Source organism: Motacilla alba, chromosome 1A (genome assembly GCF_015832195.1).
Source record: "Motacilla alba alba isolate MOTALB_02 chromosome 1A, Motacilla_alba_V1.0_pri, whole genome shotgun sequence".
Lineage (NCBI taxonomy): Eukaryota > Metazoa > Chordata > Aves > Passeriformes > Motacillidae > Motacilla > Motacilla alba.
In genome coordinates, this window is record NC_052031.1 from 46,628,403 (window position 1) to 46,648,813 (window position 20,411).

General features: G+C 47.4%; 3 protein-coding genes across 5 annotated transcripts; 1 reads left to right on the forward strand and 2 right to left on the reverse strand.

Moving 5' to 3' along the window:
- The first annotated feature begins 53 nt into the window (after positions 1 to 53).
- CYREN (cell cycle regulator of NHEJ) lies at positions 54 to 3,579 on the forward strand. Its single transcript, XM_038154301.1, has 3 exons — positions 54 to 1,900; positions 1,995 to 2,061; positions 2,402 to 3,579. Exons 1-3 carry the CDS (start codon positions 1,782 to 1,784, stop codon positions 2,633 to 2,635), a joined length of 420 nt encoding a protein of 139 aa, XP_038010229.1. The 5' UTR covers positions 54 to 1,781; the 3' UTR covers positions 2,636 to 3,579.
- TMEM140 (transmembrane protein 140) lies at positions 3,446 to 9,544 on the reverse strand. Of its 3 annotated transcripts, XM_038154298.1 has the most exons (5): positions 8,646 to 9,544; positions 6,599 to 6,717; positions 5,854 to 5,968; positions 5,678 to 5,749; positions 3,446 to 5,057 (listed from the first exon to the last, which is right to left on the reverse strand). In XM_038154298.1, exons 3-5 carry the CDS (start codon positions 5,864 to 5,866, stop codon positions 4,420 to 4,422), a joined length of 723 nt encoding a protein of 240 aa, XP_038010226.1. In that variant the 5' UTR covers positions 5,867 to 5,968; positions 6,599 to 6,717; positions 8,646 to 9,544; the 3' UTR covers positions 3,446 to 4,419. The 3 variants fall into 3 exon arrangements, with proteins under 3 accessions (XP_038010226.1, XP_038010227.1, XP_038010228.1); XM_038154299.1 differs by lacking the exon at positions 5,678 to 5,749 and having other exon boundaries at positions 8,646 to 9,536; XM_038154300.1 differs by lacking the exons at positions 5,678 to 5,749; positions 5,854 to 5,968 and having other exon boundaries at positions 8,646 to 9,541.
- Positions 9,545 to 12,356: 2,812 nt separating this feature from the next.
- On the reverse strand, positions 12,357 to 20,124 carry AGBL3 (ATP/GTP binding protein like 3). Its single transcript, XM_038154922.1, is given in 4 exon segments — positions 12,357 to 18,507; positions 18,510 to 18,584; positions 18,587 to 18,827; positions 19,963 to 20,124. Coding segments are annotated over 4 exon segments (1,041 nt in total). The 3' UTR covers positions 12,357 to 17,944.
- Between the last annotated feature and the right edge of the window lie 287 nt (positions 20,125 to 20,411).

Genomic DNA, 20,411 nt, shown 5'->3' on the forward strand with positions numbered 1-20,411 from the left:
TTTTCACCAGGTGCTTCCAGCACCACACCTGCACATCAAGGGTGAACCAGACATCCAGGAACAAAAACAACTGTGTTTGCTTGGATGTATTGTGTTACCTTGCCATGGGTATCTGCTACCAACCAGAGCAGAAATCCTGAGTCAGACTTTGAAATACTCGTGTTGGAGTTCAGAAGCTACATAATGCTGAGCAGGTACCTGATGGTGGATAGGGGGAGGGAGGCCAAGACCAGTCTGGCCCTGTATAGAGCTCTCTGTCACTGGAGCTGTCTCTCTCCCTAAGCCCCCAACATCAGGGCAAGTGCTGTGCTCAGGTATTGCATAGTCTGTGGATGGACTAAGCAGATACATTTCATCTGCTCACACATTGCCATGGAGCTTTCTGCTGCTTATGTCCTTGGCCTGTATTGGGAGTTTGTGGTACTGTTGTTCCTTGGCAGAGCATACACTGTGCTGGAAAATGAACAGCCATTCATGAGCCATATGGGTGGCCATTCTCATAGACAGCTGTTCTAGGATAACACTGCTGGATGCTGAAATCCTCAGTAGAGGCATGTGCATGCTACAGGTACCTGTTGTCCATGGAGTAACTTGTTTTGGCTGACTACACTCGTTTGATAACCCTACCTTTAATTCTCCAAGATTACAGTCTGTCCTGCCAGACTGACATCTAAGTCCAGGGTTTCTACCTCAGTGGGATGTGATACTAATTGTGCAGCTGCTTTTCATGCCAATCTGAGCTAATGCCCCCTCAAATCCAGTGCTGACTTCAAACTGGCTTCAGGAATTCCCAGGGTTAGTCTGAGAGTTTAGAGAGCTCTCAAATGGGAGCTTTTGCCTCTCAAAAGGCCAAGACAGATTGTGGCTGTATTCCAAGCCCTGCAGTGTTGACTATATTGCATAGGGGTTTTAGTATGTAGAATTACAAAATTACAGAATGGTCTGGGTTGGAAGGGACCTAAAGCTCTTCTAGTTCCAACTCTGCCATGAGTACGGCCCCCTTCCACTAGACCAGGTTGTCCAAAGCCCCATTTAATCCGGTCCTGAACACTACTTCCAGATGTTATCTTCCAGCCCTCACAGAGGGTCAGGTGAGGTTTCTGGAGAGAGACTACTTTCAGGTTTGCTTCATAAGTAGGACTAAAAGTAAAACAAAACCCCCCAAACAGGGAAAGACAGTATAAAAAACATGCGCCAGTCTAAGGCTGCTGTGCAAAACGATGCATTTAGCACAACGTTGATACTGTGCCAGAAGCCTGGAGGGAAGGAATGAACATGTTGTTTTGCTGGAACAATGCTCAACACGCTGTATTCCCAGAGGGGCTTTTACTCCATCCTTGGCCCAGGCTCCCCTCTCTGCTGGCTTCCCGGCACGAGTCCCCGCCGCCCGGGCGGAGCGCTGCTGCCGGGCCCCGCGGCTGCCCTGCGCGCCCGCGCCTGCAGAGGGCGCCCCGGCAGCGGCGGGCGCTGGGGCGGCACGGTAACCGAGCGCTCGGGCCCGGCCCGCCAGGCTGCCCCCGGGGCTGGGAGCTGGCACCCGTCCTTCCGAACGTGCCGTCTGCTCCGCAGCTGGCCCAGAGCCGTGTTTGCTCCTTGACGGAATATCGAGGGACGCGCGGCCTCACTGCCTGCCTGCCTGATCAAACACGGGGCTCTGTCGTGACTCGGGTTTAAGGCGGCCTGGGGCTGCTGTTCCAGCTCCCCTGCGCTCCCGGTGGGGCGAGGAAGCGGTCTCGGCGTGACGGGCGGAAGGCGCCCCGGCGGCACCGCCCCGCGCGGGCATGGCGGCGGGCGCGCGGCGGCGGCAGCTCCCGGCCTGGATGGGGGCGGCGGGGCACGGGCGGGCGGCGGCGGCCCCGTCCCCCAGGGCCGGGCGGCGGCGGGCGGCGGCGGGGCACAGGTAGCGCCGCTGGGGCGGGGGAGCGGCCCGGGCGGCGGGCGGGAGGGCGAGCCCGGGGACTGCCCGCGCTGAGCGTCCCCTGTGCACTGCCCAGGCCGGCGGCGGTGTACTGCATGAACGAGGCGGAGCTGGTGGAGGTGGCCCTGGCGGTCCTGGCCGAGGTGAGCCGGCATCTCCGGGGGTGGGGACGCGGCCCTGGCCGTACCCGAGCACGGCCGGGCGGCACGGCTCCGGAGGACGGGCAGGGAGCGCTGCTGCCCGCGGCTCCCTGGCGGCCCGTCTCTGGGCGGGTCGGAGGGCACTGCCGCTTGGCTTTCCCGGCCCCTGCTCTCTGTGCCAGCGGCGCTGCTGCCTTTGCACCCTGCAGGGCGCCGTAGAGCGGGACCGCGGGCCTGGGGCCTGGCGCGGCTCACGGGCATGCTGGGCTGCCCTCCTGCTCTTTCGGGTGCTCCCGGCGTGAAGTCATGCACGGCCGGCGCTTGTTGTTTTCCCTCTGGTCAGAATCTGCAGTGCGAGGAAGGTGAAGGGAAGGCCCGGTGCAGAAGCGAAGAGGAGCAGGAGATCCCGCCAACACCAAACGAGATTCCTGGAAGCACGGCCAACACGGATGGAAGCAGTGACCACGGTCCGGCACTTCCATCCCCTCCTGATGCTGGTGCTGACGCAGAAAGGACAGGCAGGGAGAACTCTGAGGACGATGTCATGAAATACGTCAGGGAGATATTTTTCAGCTAGCATCTCTGACTTTCCTGGAGAACAGGGCACAATGGGCACGGTGTCTCCTCCCGCGGCCCTGGAAACGGTGGGAGGAGGGCCTGGAGGGGGCTGTGAATCCATCTGCTGTGTTGGTGCCCTGTGTATGCTGGTAGGATACCCAGGAAGGCCAGAGGGAGAAAGGAAGGAGGTACTCAGTTCTTCCACTCTGTGCTGGGCTCGGTGGGATTTGGCTCCAGATTAGGAGGTGTTCATTTCTGTTTCACATTTCAGAGCATGGACAGATAAAAGAGGACATTTGGGTTTCTGTGAGTATCCCTTTGCTGGGTTAGTGTTGGGCATGGAGGGGAGCAGGGAGCTGCTGACCTGGAAGACAGGCTGACCTTTGCTGGCAGAGCTACTTGGTCATGGTTCAGCCTTGGGGGCTCCCTTGTCCTTGTGGTCCCTCTGTCACAGCTGCAGTGGCGCCTGTGACAGCCTGGCAGGCTGTTCCCATTGGGCCTGGTGCTGAGTTTGCCTCTAGGCTCCAGCAGTCTTCCCAATGGTGAGGAGCATCTGCAGGAGCAGACTGGCATGGGCTGGGACTGCCCTGAGGGGCTGACCCCGTGGTAGCGTGCATGGAGGTCTAGGAAGGGATGAAGATGGCTCAGTATCCTCTTCCCAATCCAATAAAAGGACAAACAAACCACATGAGGCCAGCTGTGAGAGCATGTATTGAAATGAAGAATCGGCCAAATCAGCATCACCAGCCTCATCCCCACCAAGGCTGAAGCAAGAGAAAGCAGACCCTCATGTCCCTTAAAAGAAATTCACTCAACTGCAAAGAATATTACTGTTAAGCAAGCATTATTTATTTAAGTTCTCCCAGGCACTGGATGAATTGATGCAGCATATACTTACTAGGCTGTTACATCTTCACTACACAGAAAAATCAATAACATAAAACGCCTATTTTGAAAAATGAACCAGAGTTAACTGTTTCAGTCTTTTCTGCCATCTGGCGTCCTTTAGGGGTTATTACTACCCCCGTAGAGGTTTTGGTGGTCGTTTAATCATCATCTGCATCACTTGTCCTTTTACTGCACTTTCTTAGTTGGTGCATGCTCAGTCATCTGTGCATGTTCTGTCATCTTGTTTTCAAACTACAAAACTGCTTTCTGGTGGTACTTTTGTATTATCCTAGATGGCGTTCTTCACAGCCTTGAGGGTTGGTTGTTGACTGGCTGCTTATTTATTTTAAGTTGTATGTATCCGGTCTATTTATGAAGAAATTACCTATTTGGTTACATTTTCCTGAACATTTGCTAGTTCCTAGTTAAACATGATCTACACATCCTGTTTTTAAAATCCCTTTATCTTTGTTATATAGTAGGACAAAATGTATTGAAAGCATTTTGTTAGTTAATTACAAATTTAATCGCATACTATGAGATACTAGCAACTTTTTTCACTTAGACTAGGTATGAGCAGAGGGCTATGCCCACTGTGTGCTGGTTCTGCTACCTTCACTGCTCTTTGGGGCCAGAAGTGCTGTCACTGATGCTGTGCCCCAAACTGAAGGATGTTACACGCTATTGAACCTGGGAAGGTGCAGCCTGTACCTGGGAAGCTTGTATGCTGTGGCTTGCTGTGGCTGTTGGTGTCTGCTGCCAGCTTGACGCAGGAATGCTGCACACAGCAATGTCCCAGAGCATGGCTGGACACGAGTCTTTGGACTGGGAATCAGATTTTTGCTAGGGACTAAAGCTGTATTTGGATTACATTTTTAAACCATGTTACCAATAGCTCTTGCATCTTCTTCACTGTCAAATCTTAGTGAGCAGGGCCTCCTCAGTTAAATGGTTTTGACACATATGTGTGTGCTTGGCCCAGCTGAGGTATACAGTGGCAGTGAGAATCTGCAGGAGTAGCAGAGCCTGAGTCCCAAGCAGTGCCAGGAAGCCTCCAGTGAAATCAGAGGGATGAATCCACCGCCAGGTTTGTAAAAGAAACATACCCAGGCCTCCAGCCAGGATTATCATCTTGATGAAGAGTATGATGCGAATCATCTTCCATCCCTCTCCCCGCCCTGTGCAATTCACATTTAAAACAAAAGGGAGATGGAAGAGGACGAAGACCAGGCAGGTATACACACAAACCCTGGCTAGTCCCAGCTGTAGTAGGTTGATGCCCATTGCCTGTAGATGCTTGGTGTCCAGGCACTGCAGCTCCCCAGCTGTATCATCCCACAGGCAGAAGTTGTAAAAGCCAATGCGTTTGTCAGGGAGGTTCACCAGGTTTCCGGCTTCGTACAGCAGGGCGTAGGACATCAAGGCCAAGGTCCCAACAGTTTCCAGTAAAGTCAGCACATGCAGCAGCTTCTTGCTACACCTCTGTGGCAGCAGAGCCAGGCTGGTGCCTGCATGCTTTCTTGCTACCATGGTAAAAGCTGCTGTGGGGTTGCCTGTTGCAAAACATGAAGGGGGGACCCCTCAGTTGTTGCCTCCTATGGCACCCTTCCCAAGATGGGCTCTGAGCCTCCTGGCTGGGGACTAGGGACTCCCCTTGCAAAGAGAACAGGAGTGTCTCAGCCCTGCCTAGGACTGTGCTGCACATGTGTTACTGTGCTGAGGGAGGTGCATTTGGTGCACTTCTGGTCACAGCAAAGGTGACTTAATGGTGTCCCATGCGTGGACCAGTACTGGGAGGAGAGTATGACTCAGCTCCACACATGCCCTTTGCATCATGGTCTCACTGGCATTTGTCAGCAAACTGCAGGGATGGGAGGAGAGAAAAACTGCTGTCTGTTAAGAAGCATGATAAGAGCTGTTCTGGGATAATGCCTTTCTTTCAGTTTTTATCAGACAAGGACATCCCTTGTGATCTTTGGACTACTGAGTAAAGTGCAGACATGACAGGATCTGAACTGCAGGGCTCCCCTTGCCTCCCTGCCCTCGTCCTATAGCTCTGGAACACCCACTGCCATTGATACGGGTGTAAAATGCGTGGCCATTTCCAGCATCTAAGCTTCATATGCAGGTCCTTGCATGCCTGTAGATTTCTGAGCACAGAAGGACTGAATACCTGGAGCTCTGCTACCCACTGAGGCTGGTAGACATGGTGCTCCTCTATCTTGGTTGCCTGGGGAGCCGTGCCCTACACAGACAGGCAGATGCTGAGCTCAGAGAGGCACCCTGGATCCACCTGCAGCCACTCGCCTTCCTCTGAGGCCCAGGGACATGGGTGCTACTGGGACACACCTGTGATTGCCATCCACCTTGCTCCTCTCTCAGACTGGTTGGCAAACCCAACTCTGCTCCCCTCCCCGGAATGTGTATTGTCCTCTAGTGCCGTCCTGCAGGCTCCTGCTTCACGCTGAAAAACAGGGAAGTGGCATCAGGAAAGGCTATCACTTCCTGCAGAGCCACATGGCATTGAAGCACTGTCCACCCAGGTCTGCAGAGAGGCATAAACACAGGACTCAAGAGACCTTGGCTTCAAGCCCAGCCTTAGGCATGAGCTTTGCAATTAACTCTTTCTCCTCTGACAAGCTTCATCTGCTGAGAATCATTTACCACTTTCCTTCAAGAAGTTCACATTGGCCCTACTGTCCCCTTCCACTGCCTATGACCCACTGGTATATCATTTACTTAAGAATTGGACTCCGGGTCCAATTCTTCTGGTTCAGAATAGTCTGTGAATCTGTGATAACCTGGATGTCCTCTTAGAGCATCACCCAAAGCAGATTGTGAATTTGGTACAGCCTCTGAGTTTTTAGAGTGCCAGAAGAGACTCCACTCAATCTGTACTCAGTACCTGGTGGCAGTGCTGCTGACTAGAGGCCTTTCAGCATTCCCTTCCCACTCCTCATCTCTCCCTGGAAACTTGGAAGTGGGGCACCTCTGTTTAATGAGCACAAAGATGAAGCTTCTCAGTCCCAAACTTCTCCCAAGAGAAACACACACACACAGCACGGAAGGGGAGGTCACAGCATCAGACACCAACCTGTCCACTTCCCCTGGTCACTTTTCCTTCACTTCTTGTAGCATCGCTTGGAGGGCTTCTTCTCAAAAGACTTCTGGAGAGACTGGAAGCTCACATGGAGGACGCCCATTGTTCTGAATCTGCAACGAAGACACAAGCAGCCAGGAAAATATCTATGCTTGGGCACAGGGTGTGCTGCAAAATGACACCTCTGGTGAAATGTAATTTCACCATGGTTTCTCTTTCCCCTAGTGTTGTTGCTTGGTTTGTCTGTCTCACACATTGTCTCCTGCACCCAGGCATCGCTGCTCTTCCTCTCCCTGTTCTGCAAGGTCTTATTGTTCTTCCTGCTGTCCTGCCTTACCCTGAGAGGAAGAAGAAGCTGCGCTTGGAGGGAGCTCTTGGCTGACTGACCAGGTCCCCAGGGATTTCTACAGCCCAGCTTACTCTTGGCCCTACCCACCCATTGACCCTTGCTGTTGTATTTCTTTAGACCAGTTTCCTAAGGAAGGCGGGCTTGTAGAAATATGGCTTTTTGTTCAGTCATCTCACGCTCACTCCCTCGGCATCCATAAAATGTAAAAGCTATTAAAAATTGTCCTAGATGCACATGTTTACTAGAGAGGGGACAGAGAATTAAATTCCTCTCAGGTTTATGGTAACGTATGGCAGGGGTGGAGGACAGCCACCTCAGAGACCCTGTGCTGCTGTGTGATCTCTGCATGTATGGGGACCTGGGGAAAGCCCATGGTATCTCTGCCCTCTCCTGTGCTTTAAGGCTCACGTGTGTAAGGACATATTTTCCCGGCGATGTCTCTCTCTTCATGGTTAAATTGCTGGAATCTTTGCCTCCTGCTGCCTCCCCTGCCCAGCCCAACCCAGTAGGTAAATCCCTGTCCCTATGTGTGACTGATAGGACCAGAAACATGCCTGGGATGGCCCTGTGCCAGCTGGATAGAGAACTGGCCTGGAGCCAGTGAAGGCTGAGACCTGGCACCCTGCCACAGTGCAGCCACACACATAGGACATTTGTGAGCTCTGCAGCTCATCACTGAGGCAGGTTTAGCAGCAGCCTGGCTGAGAAGCAAGAGACAAACACGAAGGAGCTCTCACCCAGTGTACAGCTTGGGTTTTTCCCAGACAGAGGCAGTCTCACTGCCTCTAGGAGATGTCTATGCCTTTGCATGGGAGACTCTGTAGTCTTCCTCAAAGGTGCAAGAAGGGGAACCTGAACATGGCAGAGCGAGCCCCAGCCTGGAGTCAGCCACCTTATTCCTGGACTGGCGTTGATGGAAACACTGGGTTTCACCATAGGAGAGCTGTGTCTCAGTCTCCCTGGCAGAGAGAGGCCCCATGTGAATGGCTCGGGAGCTCCCTGAGGTCTTTGTGTGGGAGATAAGGCTCCTAGGCACCCTCTGTGCTTTTGGGACTGCACAGCTCTTTCCTCTGCTGCTCACAGGCAGGTGGGCAACCTTGCCAGGCTGGGGCTGTGCCTTCCTCCAGCAAGCGGCTGGCAGAACGCCTGGACAAGGGGACAGGACGGCACGCAGCTCTAGCACAGGGTCTGTGCAGGGACGCAAGCCACTGGATGCCTCTGCTGTGGGGCTGAGTGCAGGGAGGCGAGGGAATGGGCATTTCCTTTTGCACTGAAGAGCCCCCCAGACAGTTTGACTTTCCTGTTTCCCCTCTCGCTGGCTGCTGAGGGGAGAAATGCTGTACAAGAGTAACGGGAAAGCGTCAAGCTTTGGACATGACACTTTTCCTTCAAGACGTCTGTCCTGTCCCTTCACCACCTCCCCACCCCAGCTATTCGGATCATCGTTCCCCCTCAAGCAGGATTAGCTGCAGAGAAATCAGGGGTGAAGAAAGGCCACTGACAAGGATTGCTGGTAAACAGAAACCAACTGGCAGCGAACGGAACAGACTGTGGGGGAACTGCCCTTAAAGCGTCTTAAAGCAGGGAAAGGAACCCTTCAAGATATCTGCACCCTGCAAAACCACTTCTCCTGGAAGTTCTCCCTAGTGCCAGTGACATTAAAAAAGCGGGGGTCTCCTGGAGGATACTTACGGGCTGCCCATTTGGGTGGGTGCGGAGCTGAAACACGCTGGAGAGGGCTGTGGTGCCGTTCTAGGAGCCAAGTGGTTCTGTGGCTGCTGCCGGTGCTGTGCTGGCTGGTGCCTGTCCCCACAGGCTGTTTTTGTCACGTGAAGATAGTTATCTGCTTTCTCTTTCGGTTCTGAGGGCAGTGCTTTTTCCCGATACCGAGTCAGCTGCATGTGACCAAGGAAACAAGCCAAGCCCAGCTCCACAACCCGAGCCAGGGTCAGGCTTGCGCTTCCTGTCCTTCTCCTGCTGCGCTAACCAGCACGAAAAGCCGACCGGGCTAAGCTCACCCAGATTGTCCTGTTAGAGTAGCTTGGGGGTCCATGAGGGCTCAGATTAATTTGTTTAGTTTTGTTTGGACGCTTCTTTAGAGAAGACCGTCCCAGCACGGATGTCAGTACCTCAGCACTGCCGGAGTTCGCTGCCAACATGGCCCTTCTTGCACTTTGATCCCTCCCTCCCTCTTGCTTCCCAGACACGGCGTCGCAAGTTCCCTCGCCTGCCGCCGCCGTGCTTACGCAGGCACAGTGCAAGGTGCCGAGGGGCCTGCTGCTGCACGGAACCACTGAAACCTCGAGTTACGTAAGGGGCAAAACTCTCCCAGGAGCCTTTGGTGCTCCTGGGCTCATCTGGAACTGTTTGTCCTTCTAGCAGTCTTTGTGGTGGGGTTAGCCCTCCTCTGTTAGGAGGGCTGCGTGCTGGGGGTTGACACACGCGGGACACCTAGCCATGAAGCTGTTCACATGTGGGAATCCAGGACATCCCTCTGGGTGCCCTGGATGGCCAGAGCCGCTGGCAGGGGGCTCTGAGACCCTGGCATGCAGCCAAAGACACATGTGGGGTTTTGATCTTAGCCCGTGGAGCAAGTTACCAACTCTGTATGAAGAATTACAAGCCACACACACAAGTTTAGGTATTGTAGTAGAAGTAGTTTCGAAGTGAAAGGAAGGATTTTTGAGTGCTGTACAGGGGGGTTTTAAGCCTTGTACGCAGGGGTCCAAGTTTTGTACATGGGGGTAAGGAGATCTAAGATGGAGGGATTTGGGTGTGCCCTGTCCTCTTTCTTTCTCCTTCCTAGCCTCCATGTCTTTGGTGATGTTGGCACTCACAGATTGGTCTAGAGTAGAAAGTCACCATTCAATATAGATAGTAGGCATTGGGGAAAAGGTATAAACATGTAGTACGTAATATATGATATAAAAGATGGCACCAGCCCTCTGGGAGGGCAGTGTGCCTTTGTCTGAGCTGCTGAACGGGCCACAGCAGTTCAGGGAGAAGAATCTTTTAGATAAACAACAATAAACAACCTTGAGACCGGACATCAGAAGACTACTGAGTCCTTCTTTAAAGGCACAGGTTGGAGCAGAGACTTTTCCATCTTTCGGGGTCACCCCAATCCGGGACACGAAACCCCACATTCACAGATTTTCACTCAGTAATTCCATGCTTAGGCATGGTTTAGAAATGTCCATGTGGTACACATGTTGTGAGCCTGTAATACTGGCGCTCACATCCAAGAGCACAAAGTAAGTGGAAAGAAATATGGGAGGAAGTTGTAAGAGAAGCTCAGGGGACGGAGACATGCAAGTGGCGGTGGGGGGATGCCTTCCTCTGTGCCTCTGTGTGTGGAATAACTTCAGCATGGAGAGGGACAAGGGTCTGGATCAAGGGAGTTCAGACGATGGGTGGCTTAGGCAGGGGTTCTCGTGGGTGAGGACAGAAATTTTGCAGCAAATGAAGTCCAGCAGTCAGAGCTGCTGAGCTGAAAGGGGAGAAGGAAGCCTTGGGGCTGAACATGGCCATCTTCTAGCACTGGGGCTGATGGCTGGGAAACTGAGGAATAAGAGACTTCTGAGGCAAGACCTCTGTTCCAGTGAAGTAACATGCTTTGGCAGGGGCATCTTTGTGCTCCCAAGATGGGGGGGATCTTGCAGTTTGGGAACGTGATGTTTATTTTTCTGTCATTCAGGGAGAAAAAGGGTATATAATTTTGATCTGATGATCAACCAGCTCCTTAGCTGATCTCGGCACCACAAGTAAAGCTGCTGTTTCGCTGCCATGGGCAGAAGGCACAAGCAGCTCCTTCAAAAATATCCTTGCTTTCACACTGGAGTTCTGTTTGCTGGGGTAATCAGGATGACTGCCGCACTGGGTCTGCTCTGCCATGCCAGAGCATTTCTCCCTGGAGCCACTGTCCCCCTAGAGGGGTGGCTGTTCAAACACCAGCGCACCATGTAACCTGACATTGCTTCCGCTGGGCACAGATCTTAATTCTTTGGCCTTTTCGCCCCAGAGAAGATCCCTGTTCAGCCAAGTTGGTCTGCTGCCTCATCTGCTTGACTTCCAACATTTTGGAATCGCTGGCTACTGTTCCCTTAGGAGGTGATGTTTAAAAAGTTTAAATATTTAAATTACACCATTTGGGAATGTTACTCTTGGAGTGTGGCATCTCACTGGCCAGAGCAGTGTTTCCTGAGGAGCCCCATGTCTCCTCCCCGACAGGGTCTCAGTCTCTGCTGCTTTTAATGCCTCTTGGGAGGCCATAGATGCCAAAAGGGAGAAGTCCAGTCAAAATTTGCCTAAAGACTTGCCCTTGGTCCCAGCTGACCTTCTGACTCTGGAGGCTTCCTTCCACACCTTTGGCTGTCTTTCTAGGAGGTAGTTCCCCTGCCTTCTTCTTCCAGGTATTTGGGCAGAGAAGATTGTGCCTGAAAGCTGGCCAGGATGCAGTGCGCCTTTCCATTCCCCTTCCTGGGGACATTTTCCAGGTATGCTCTGACTGCCTCTTGGGTTTCCAATGCCAGAGACTGATGATGGAGTGGTTGGGGAGGATGAGTCTGATGGGGATGAGGTGAGCAGGAGAATGATTATCAACATGTCTCATGGAGAAAGAATGGGAAGGGGGAGGAGAAAGAGAGCAGGGCTTCTACGTGTGTGTGCCTGGAGGCAGGAGAGACAGGATGGAGTGTTTGGGCTGCTGGGTCCTGTTTTCTGTGGGTGGGAAAGGAGTGCATGTTCCAGGAGCCAGCTTCTACTAAATTACTGTGTGACCATTGCTTCATGGAATTGTTTCTTGAAATGGACATAAGTTTTGCATGCATTAAGAAGGTTTATGTGGTTTTAAAAGGGAATTAACTGCTATGCAGTTCTTGATTCCTCATTGTGCAGTTAAAGCAAACACTCAGCAGTTTAGTAATATTAAGGAAAGCATGAGATGAACTGGGACTTGGCAAAATTTTTTGCTGATTTTACCCTCCTGTTTTAAAAGTAAACTACTACACCTTATCCCACATATGATTCTGTGGGATAATATTCCAGTCTGGCTAGAAAACACAGAAACAAAATATTAAGAGCTGGGATATTTATTTATTTATATATTTGTTAGACTTCTGTGGTTGTGATATTTTATGAAAATCCCTTTGCTAGGATTTTCTTCTGAGAAGCTGAGAAGGCCTCAGCTTCAAGTGTAAACAATTTGTTATCTGCTACTGTGGAATGCAGCAGGTGCTTCCTCGATTGGTCAATGTGGGATGTTTCTACTTAGTGGCCAATCGAGAAAGCAGCAGCTCTCAGACTCTCTAGGAGTCACAGGACTTTGTTATTAATTCCATTCTATTCCTATCTCACCTTCTGATTATTTTCTCTCTATTCTTTTTAGAATACTTATAGTGTGGTCTTTTTTAATGTAATATGTATCTTAATATAATAAACCAGCCTTCTGAAATGGAGTCAAGATCTCTCCTTCCCTTCACCAAGTCCAGACTGCCCAGAAGACCCACGGTAATAGACTTCCTCTAAGCAATGCCCATTTGGGGAAAGCCTAGAAGAATATGATCTGTTACATTTCTCCCCTTGGTTACGGTATGCAATATCTAGGAGTGAAATCTGCAGCTGGGGGAGGAAGTGCCAAGCCTGCAAAAACATTTAAAGAGCCATTCTTTGTTAATCTCCTCTTTGGCAGGCAAGCTCTTACTGATCATAACACTGCAATATACTCAACTGTACCGTACTTAAACTGTACTTGAACTCTACTTACCTGGACTGCCTGTCCCGAAGAAGACAATTACAGCTGTAATGGTCTGTGCCCAAACTCAGAGGCTGGGAGAAGGGGACTCCCTTTTAACTGCTTCTCTCCCTGCACCCTGGGGGTGGCTGATAGGTCTTTTTTCTCAAGAGCTGGCTCTCCAGCGCCTTGGCTGCTGTGACAGGCACAGCCCCAGCACTGATGGCAGGTGAGGGCCACTGTCCTCAAGTGCCCGAATCAGTGCTGCAGGCCAGGCCCCTGTGCTCTCTCTCTCAGCATGACCTGACCCAGCAGATGTGTCTCACAGCTGGACATGGGCCAGGTTAGCTGCAGCTGGCTCTAGTGCTGCACTGCAAGCACCTGGGTGAGGTCCATGATCAACAGGTGAGAAGAACCAGGTCTGACAGTGCACAGGGTGGTGTGTCCCTTGAGAAACAAAGAATATTTACAACATTTAAAAAAACCTTTTATTCTAAGCAAAGAGGTGCCTTTACAGGTGATATTGAATTTAATTAATAATATTTAGCCCAATGAGCACATTATTACAAATGCATGTACCTTACTGCCAATAGGAGAAAACATTTTCAACCTCTCTGGAATATGCCTTGGGTTTATTTTTTCTCCAGTGAGATTGTTGTCAATCAGTTGTCACATAGTGTAGTAATGTGATGTAGACAGTTTAAATTACAGAAAAACGAGCTCTTCCAAATGCTGAGATTGAAGGAAATCCAGCCAAAGAATTCCATACTTCTCTTTGTGGAACATACTCTTTACTGAGGTTTGAGGTTATAGAAAAAATTGGCTTATTGGTATTTAAAGAATTAAACAAACTTGTAATGTTTACTTTTTTTCACTGGCTTAGGTACCTGAAATATCTTAGGTTCAGGATCAGTGCCTTGAGTCTGTGAAACAGAGTAGTGCCTTGAGTTTCTGAAAAAAGAATAGAAACAGGAATGAATTATTATGACTAACAAGTTCCATAAGACTGGTTGACAAAAAGGTATTATCTACCAGTCAGCCACTTTAGGGGCTGTTCAGGGAGTGTACACCAGGCTGGGACAGGGAAATCTTGGTAAAAGTTCAATAACTAATGGGAAAACAGTTATCATGTAAAGGCTGGTATTTCTCTTTTGATGACAAAGTTGTTTGTGTAAAGTTACAGTGATTAAATTAAATTTTCATATATCTGTCTCTGGTCAGAAAAAAACCCAAACAGCCACAGCATGTTCCTTCTGGGATGAAAAATACGGATATTTTTGCTTTTATGACTTCTGTCCTTAGCCATGCTGTGAAAATGTTCTCCTGATATTTTAGGGTGGTTTTTTTATGGTCTCTTGGTAGCCATTTTGATTTGTAAGGGAATATTACAGTTACAAATTAAAAAAGCCCCAACAAACCAAACCAACAATTGCAAATAAACATGATTATCACAATGCCAGAAGGAGTACATGTAAGAAAGCTGCTCAAGGTTGAATTGAATCCCTTATGCTGTTCTTTTCAGGAAGCATTTATGAACCTGGATACAAACATATCCTATTGACAAGGGAGCTCACTTCCTACTCAATATGGCTTGGTTATTTTTAGCCTGGGAAAGGGACAGCTATGCTTTCTCAGCAGTATTAATTGCCACTGCTCTGTTTTTCATATGCTTGGGCTTCTGAAAAGAAGAATTGGCATAAAATGCAAAAAGTCAAGCAATACTTGTCTACCTCTTGAAGCAATGAAAGCATTAACAAAGCAGTAAGCATTATAAAGTGTATGCACATAAAAAGAATATCACCCATTGAAATACCAATGTGACTTCTTTCCAAATAACAGTTTACTTTCTCTAGGCAACAATAACAGGGCTCCTATTTTACATCTTGAGGCCATACAGTTTTCTAGGCGGAACATCAGCAAAGTGTCATTGAGGGCTACATACAGCTCCAGCATGAATTTCTGTCAAAAATTCTACTCCAGCTGTGATATTCCTTGCTATTCACCTTTTTTTTTTTCAAAAGCCTTTAACAACTTTCATCAAGATCAACAACAGAAATTTTGTTAAGTCTTTTGATCTAATAAAATTATTTAGTTAGTGAAGTAGATCCCCATGGGGAAATGCACATACCTAATCATGAGGAGAAGAAAAGAAGTTTCTTGAAGGGATCATGATCAATTTGATAAACTGTTGTTACTTGCTTTATAGCAAGTAACAGTAACAGCATCACCCTGACATGTTTTGTTTCTGGTACACATCCAGCAAAAGAACATGAAAGATGTATGACTGCAATCCATACTATTTCATTGCTTGAAATGTCTTCGCTTTTATTTTAGCACCAAAATTACAGAACAGGACCTAGTGAAGCTCGACCTGACAAATAGTTTTCCAATGTATACTGGTGTTTATAGGTCTTGGCAAACATAGCCTTACAGGGTCAGGCTCTTAGGTGGCCAAAGTGGTGTTCAGTCCTGAACATCTCCTCCTCTGCTAAGTTTTCCCTTTTTCTGTTGTTTATTTACAGTATTTATGTCACAAACAGGAAGCAACAATTTGCAGGAACTATTATTTTTGGCTAAATTTCATCCCAAGCTTTCTAAAAGTCATTTACTCACAGGAGTTTGCTTTGCATATCTGTGGGAAATCTCTTGAGTAATAGTATGTCAGTCACAAGCACAAAATAAACAAACACCATGTAAACAAGGACAAAAACATGCTTCAACCCTTTTTATCTCAGCAAAACAAGTAAATATAGGTTACAGAAAAATAAAATGTCTCTTTGTCCTCCTGTGAAATCACTCTTTTAAATCTGAGGCTATTTGTCTATGAGCTGAGATGTAGGCAATGGGCCCTTATGACTGTGATGGCTCTTCTGCATGTGTGAGAGGAGGACACAGCTCCTGAGCACTCTGAACCGGGTGTTGCAAAGTACAGCTGACACCAAAGCACAGAGCATGATACTTCTTGTGCTTAATGCCAGTGCCCTCCCCATCCTGACCCTGTGACTGCTTGCTCAGCTCTACTGCAGAAGCTGACAGGTGAAAGCCACCTTCCTTGGAACAAAAACTGCCTTCCCAATGATCAGGGTTAAGCTACAGGGAAAATGAATACTTCTGGCCTGCACTGCTCATCTGACCTAGTTCTCTGATGATGCATCAAGATCACAGAACCATCACAGAATCACGGAGTGGTCTGGGCTGGAAGAGACCTTAAAGATCACAAAGTTCCACCTCCCCTGCCATGGGCAGGGATACCTTCCACTAGACCAAGTTGCTCCAAGACCCATCCAACCTACCTTGAACACTTCCAGGGATAAAGCATCAACAGCTTCTCTGGCCAACCCGTTCTGGTGAGTCTTCACCTTCGTAGTGAAGAATTTTTTCCTAATATTTAATCTAAATTTATGCATGTGCCTTTTTATTTCTTTGCATTTCAGCACCAGTTGTGTAGCTCAGATCTTGATTTCTATACTATGGACATCTGAGATTTGATGATATAGATCCAATCTATTAATGTTTCCCCAAAAGAGAACCATACAAAGGTTTCATTCCCTAATAAATGACCATGTTAGGGCCACAGCTCTTCATAGCACACAATGCTTACCTCTCTAAAATCACCTGCACGTCTGATTTCCCAGTCACTGACAGTCTACACAGCAGGAGCTGGTTGTGTTTAATGGGTGTATCATTTGGTCAGCATACAGATCCTTGCTCTGCTGTCAGGTACCCTGAACTTAACCACTTTGGCTAAAAGCAATCAGAATAGTATCTTCCATGGTTAATGAAATAAGGTTTACACAAAACCAAATAATACACCTTTCATTGTGCCTAGATTGATCTACAAAATGTAAGGCTGCAGAAAAAACAGCATGTTGATTTGAGTGATGTGATAGACCAAGCTCTGTATCACCACAGTTTTTTTCCCCTCAGAAAGGCCACCTGGCACAGATACAGTGCTTCACTTCTTCCAGTGAACTGCCTGTTAGGGTTTGACTGTAAGGTTTGTGTGCAGTCTTTTAAAAAGTGTTAAATTCAATAGTGTGACTCTTGAAAGTCTACTTTAGTAACAATTCTAACATTTACTCTGGCATTCTTTATGAGATACTGAGAAGATATAATGAATGGTGGCACATCTGAATAGTTCTAAGTTACCTGGATTCAGTAAATTCCAGTAAATTCCAGTTTACACATCAAAATTCAGGACCTTGGAATTTACCCTTGCTTGATGTTTCACTGCCTTCTCATGTTCCTTCAGGCATAGATAATAGTAAGAAATACCACAAATTTAGTTTATTGCTTAGAGAAAGCCATGATCAAATTTATTATAGCTATAAACCTACAGACTATTATGTTTTTCACAGCTGGACTAATGAGGCAGGAGAAAATGCCTAGGGGAAACTTCCTTTACCTGCTTGTTATTTATATAGTGGACCCAGAATACATTGTGGAAATACTGTCCTTTGGACTCCAAGTCTTTCATATGGAAAGGGGCGTTTTCTCTGCAGCCTGAAGCAACCGTCTCCTGTAAGTTAGGGATCTACAGGCCAAAATATTCATTTGAAAGAACACAAACATTATTTAAAACAGGCTGTAACAAGGTGAAAAACATTAAACGTACTAATTCTGACGCTGGCTTTCTGCACAAGAGTCTTTTTTGTGTTAATTTGTTATAGAAGTTAAACTGGAGAGATTTAGTTTACTGGTTTAGGGTTTAGTTTAATACCAGGTTTCATTTTATATCTATCAATGTCTTTGTGAGTGGAAGTCTGCACAAGAAATCAAAGCCATTTGTAGCAAAACATACAGCAATGTTTTGTTGGCAATCTTTGCTATCAAAAGGACATCTGGGATCCATTCTGAGCCTAACTTCATTCTCAAAAGCGGTTGTATGCCAGAAAAGAAGAAAATGAAAGAAATAAGGAATTGGATAAGTAAATTTTTGCAGAGGACGTGGGGAAAAATGCACTGAAAATGTCTTGAAGAACAAGACATTGTTCTTTTCTACTCTTTTATTCTGAAGATATTACCAGAAAAGAGAAAATATATTAAAAGAAAATCTGCACAATACTGAATCAAAAATAACCCCTTCTGAAAAGAAACTTAACCTAAAAAAAGCAGTCACAAAGATTTGGGTGCACTGCAAAGATGTAAACAATACCAAAACAATAAGGGACATAGGGACATCAAACTAACAAAGATATAGTGGAAAGGAAATCAGGGTATTCTAAAGGAAAAGAAAATGAGATTGCATTTTGACCATGCTTTAGTTATATGAGATGGAAGGGGAGCATTTCTTCACAATAGAGTTGTATTTGAAGTACAGCTCCTGGCCTGTTAAAATGCAGAGGTGATTTCCCACAATCAAACCACCTGGATTAAATATAGGTACTGCTTTCAAGACAAAATTGTCCCACAGGAGTTGAGCTTTACTTGAGTCACCAAGAATGAAATCCATAAAGCCCTTTGTTATCCAGGAATTCTTAGTTTCTCCTGGATGCACCCTCACTGTCGGAATTGCAGCCTTCTGCTCAGTGCCCTTGCCACTTTTGGAGGGGGTAGTGGTGGTGATAGTTAAAACATACGCTGTGTTTCACAGTGAGTGGCATAAGATGTGAATCTTGAAGAATTTAGGCACCACTGGGCCTTCAGAGATGGCCACCAGGTACTCCTGCAGGCTGTTGGAGATGTAAGGATAGTAGTGGGCAAAGGAGCAGGAGTCTTGGTCAGGGAACTGGAACTTCCAAGTGAGTGAGAATTAATAATGTCTAATGTTTGTCTTGCCCACACTGTTTTTGCAATACTGATTTACTTCCAGTCCTTTACCAGCCATTTCTTGTGCTGTTCCTTAGTGCTGCTTTCTGAGTACAGCAGTGGCCACAAGCCATATTTGTACAGGCTGTTTACTGACTAAAGTTGTCGGCAGTGAAGCACTAAAGCATCCCTGCCTGCACATTGCTTGCTTGGAAGTAATACCACTGTGTGTGTGTGTGCTTGTGTGGAGGTTGGTGTGGGGTCAGCCAGTACTCAAACACAGAATTTGTAGGCAGAGGGCAGACAAACAGTGTGAAGCTGGTTAGCACTGTAGCATGAGGTAGTGTCAAACAATGTGCAAGGCCATGAAGAAGCACCCTGCAGTGAAGCAGGTGCTAATCTTATTCACAGTGTTACAAATCAAAGTCTAAGCAACTGCTGGGAGAAGATGCCTAATCTCACCAAGCATGGCAGTAATGCAATTGGTGTCTTGATTAGAGCTCTTAGCAATAAGTGGAGCTTCTTAAAACATTCTCCACACTGTGCTTTAAAAGGAGGTGCTTTAGAAATGTGTTGAGTTTGTGTGTATGACTATCACCCAGAGAACACATTCAGTGCCAAGCAAGCTCCCATATTCTACTGCAGCTTGATGCTTGCTATCCCAGGAATTACTAACTGCTTGTAACTGCCTCCATGTCATTCCTCAGGAGCAGGAGGGACAACTGGCCACACTTAAAGGCAGCAGTTTTCTTCTCCTTGGTTGGAAAGTTTCATTAATGAAGGCTGAGAATCACAATACCACAACACCCACTTTGCTGGAGAGCTGTACAGGCAGAAATGAGATTCACTTCCAGTTGCTTGTCCACAAATTCAAGTCAGTAATAAAATCATGGAAAGTTGCATTTTTAAAGAACAGCAACTAAAAGACTGTAAGAGAAATCCCTGTCCTTGTTTGCAAAAAGGCAGGGAGGTGAGATTCAGAGTGTTCCTCCCCGTCTTATCCCTTGCCCTAAATTAGCATGTCCAGTTGCAAAGGACAGAGGTTCCTTCCTACACAGCAGTTACCAGTTCTCCTGGGCACCAAGCGTAGCAACCTACTCATGACAGGTACTGCACATGCCCATACTGCAGAAGCAGCTAATTTCCAAATGAACTAATCTCAAAGAGTACCAGTGCTTTTCTGTGTGTGACATGCCTTTACTAACTCTATTTGCCTCAAGAAAGGTACCAAATCCCTTTCAGTTTTGTGCTTCTGAAAATTTTGTGGCCACAACTAGTTATACTAGGATTGCAAACCTATTATAATACTTTCTTATCCATGTAAAAGTATCCCAGGACCAAAATCAACGACTGCCAGAAGTTCCAAGTTCATCCAAGGCAACGGGATCAACTTAACAAACACAGGAAAGAATAAATAAATCTGATACTCAACCAGTGACAGTGGAATAAGGCAACTAACTCCCTTAAACTCTGTCCAATGAATCCTTGCCAGACAGAGAAGCCTGTATTCAAGAACTGATCCAATCTGACCAGGTTTTGTTTATAAATTTTGGCAAAAACAAAGTATTCTTCCAACGCAGACTTCAGTGTTGATGTTGCAGTTACACAGATCTCATATTTTTCACTTTCTCTTTTGGCTCTTATCTTTCTTTGCTCATATTTTCTCAACAAACTCATTTTAAGCTGGTTCATATTGTTTTTCACTGAGGACAATGGCTTGAGCTGAGGTGGACTTCTGGGATAAGTAACAGGACAAGCAGAACTTAAAGAAGATGAGGCAGACGTGTAACTGTGACTAGTTTCCTTCCCTATCTATAGGAAAATAATTTCTTCCCAAGTGCTTTAAAATTACATGGAAAATCACATTGATTCATCAGATTTTGAATTATAATTGTAAAGGAGATCAAAGCAAGTGCTTCATCTGCCTACATCTGACAGCAAGGTTTCTTCGGCTGTTCACATCTTCTCCTAGGTAAATC

Coding starts and splice junctions, on each gene's coding strand:
- CYREN (XM_038154301.1), top strand. CDS start 1,782: ATGGCGGCGGGCGCGCGGCGGCGGCAGCTCCCGGCCTGGATGGGGGCG. Junction 1,901..1,994: donor CGGGCGGCGGCGGGGCACAG/GTAGCGCCGCTG, acceptor TGCACTGCCCAG/GCCGGCGGCGGTGTACTGCA. Junction 2,062..2,401: donor CCCTGGCGGTCCTGGCCGAG/GTGAGCCGGCAT, acceptor CCCTCTGGTCAG/AATCTGCAGTGCGAGGAAGG.
- TMEM140 (XM_038154298.1), bottom strand. Junction 5,058..5,677: donor AGTGGGTAGCAGAGCTCCAG/GTATTCAGTCCT, acceptor GTTTTGCAACAG/GCAACCCCACAGCAGCTTTT.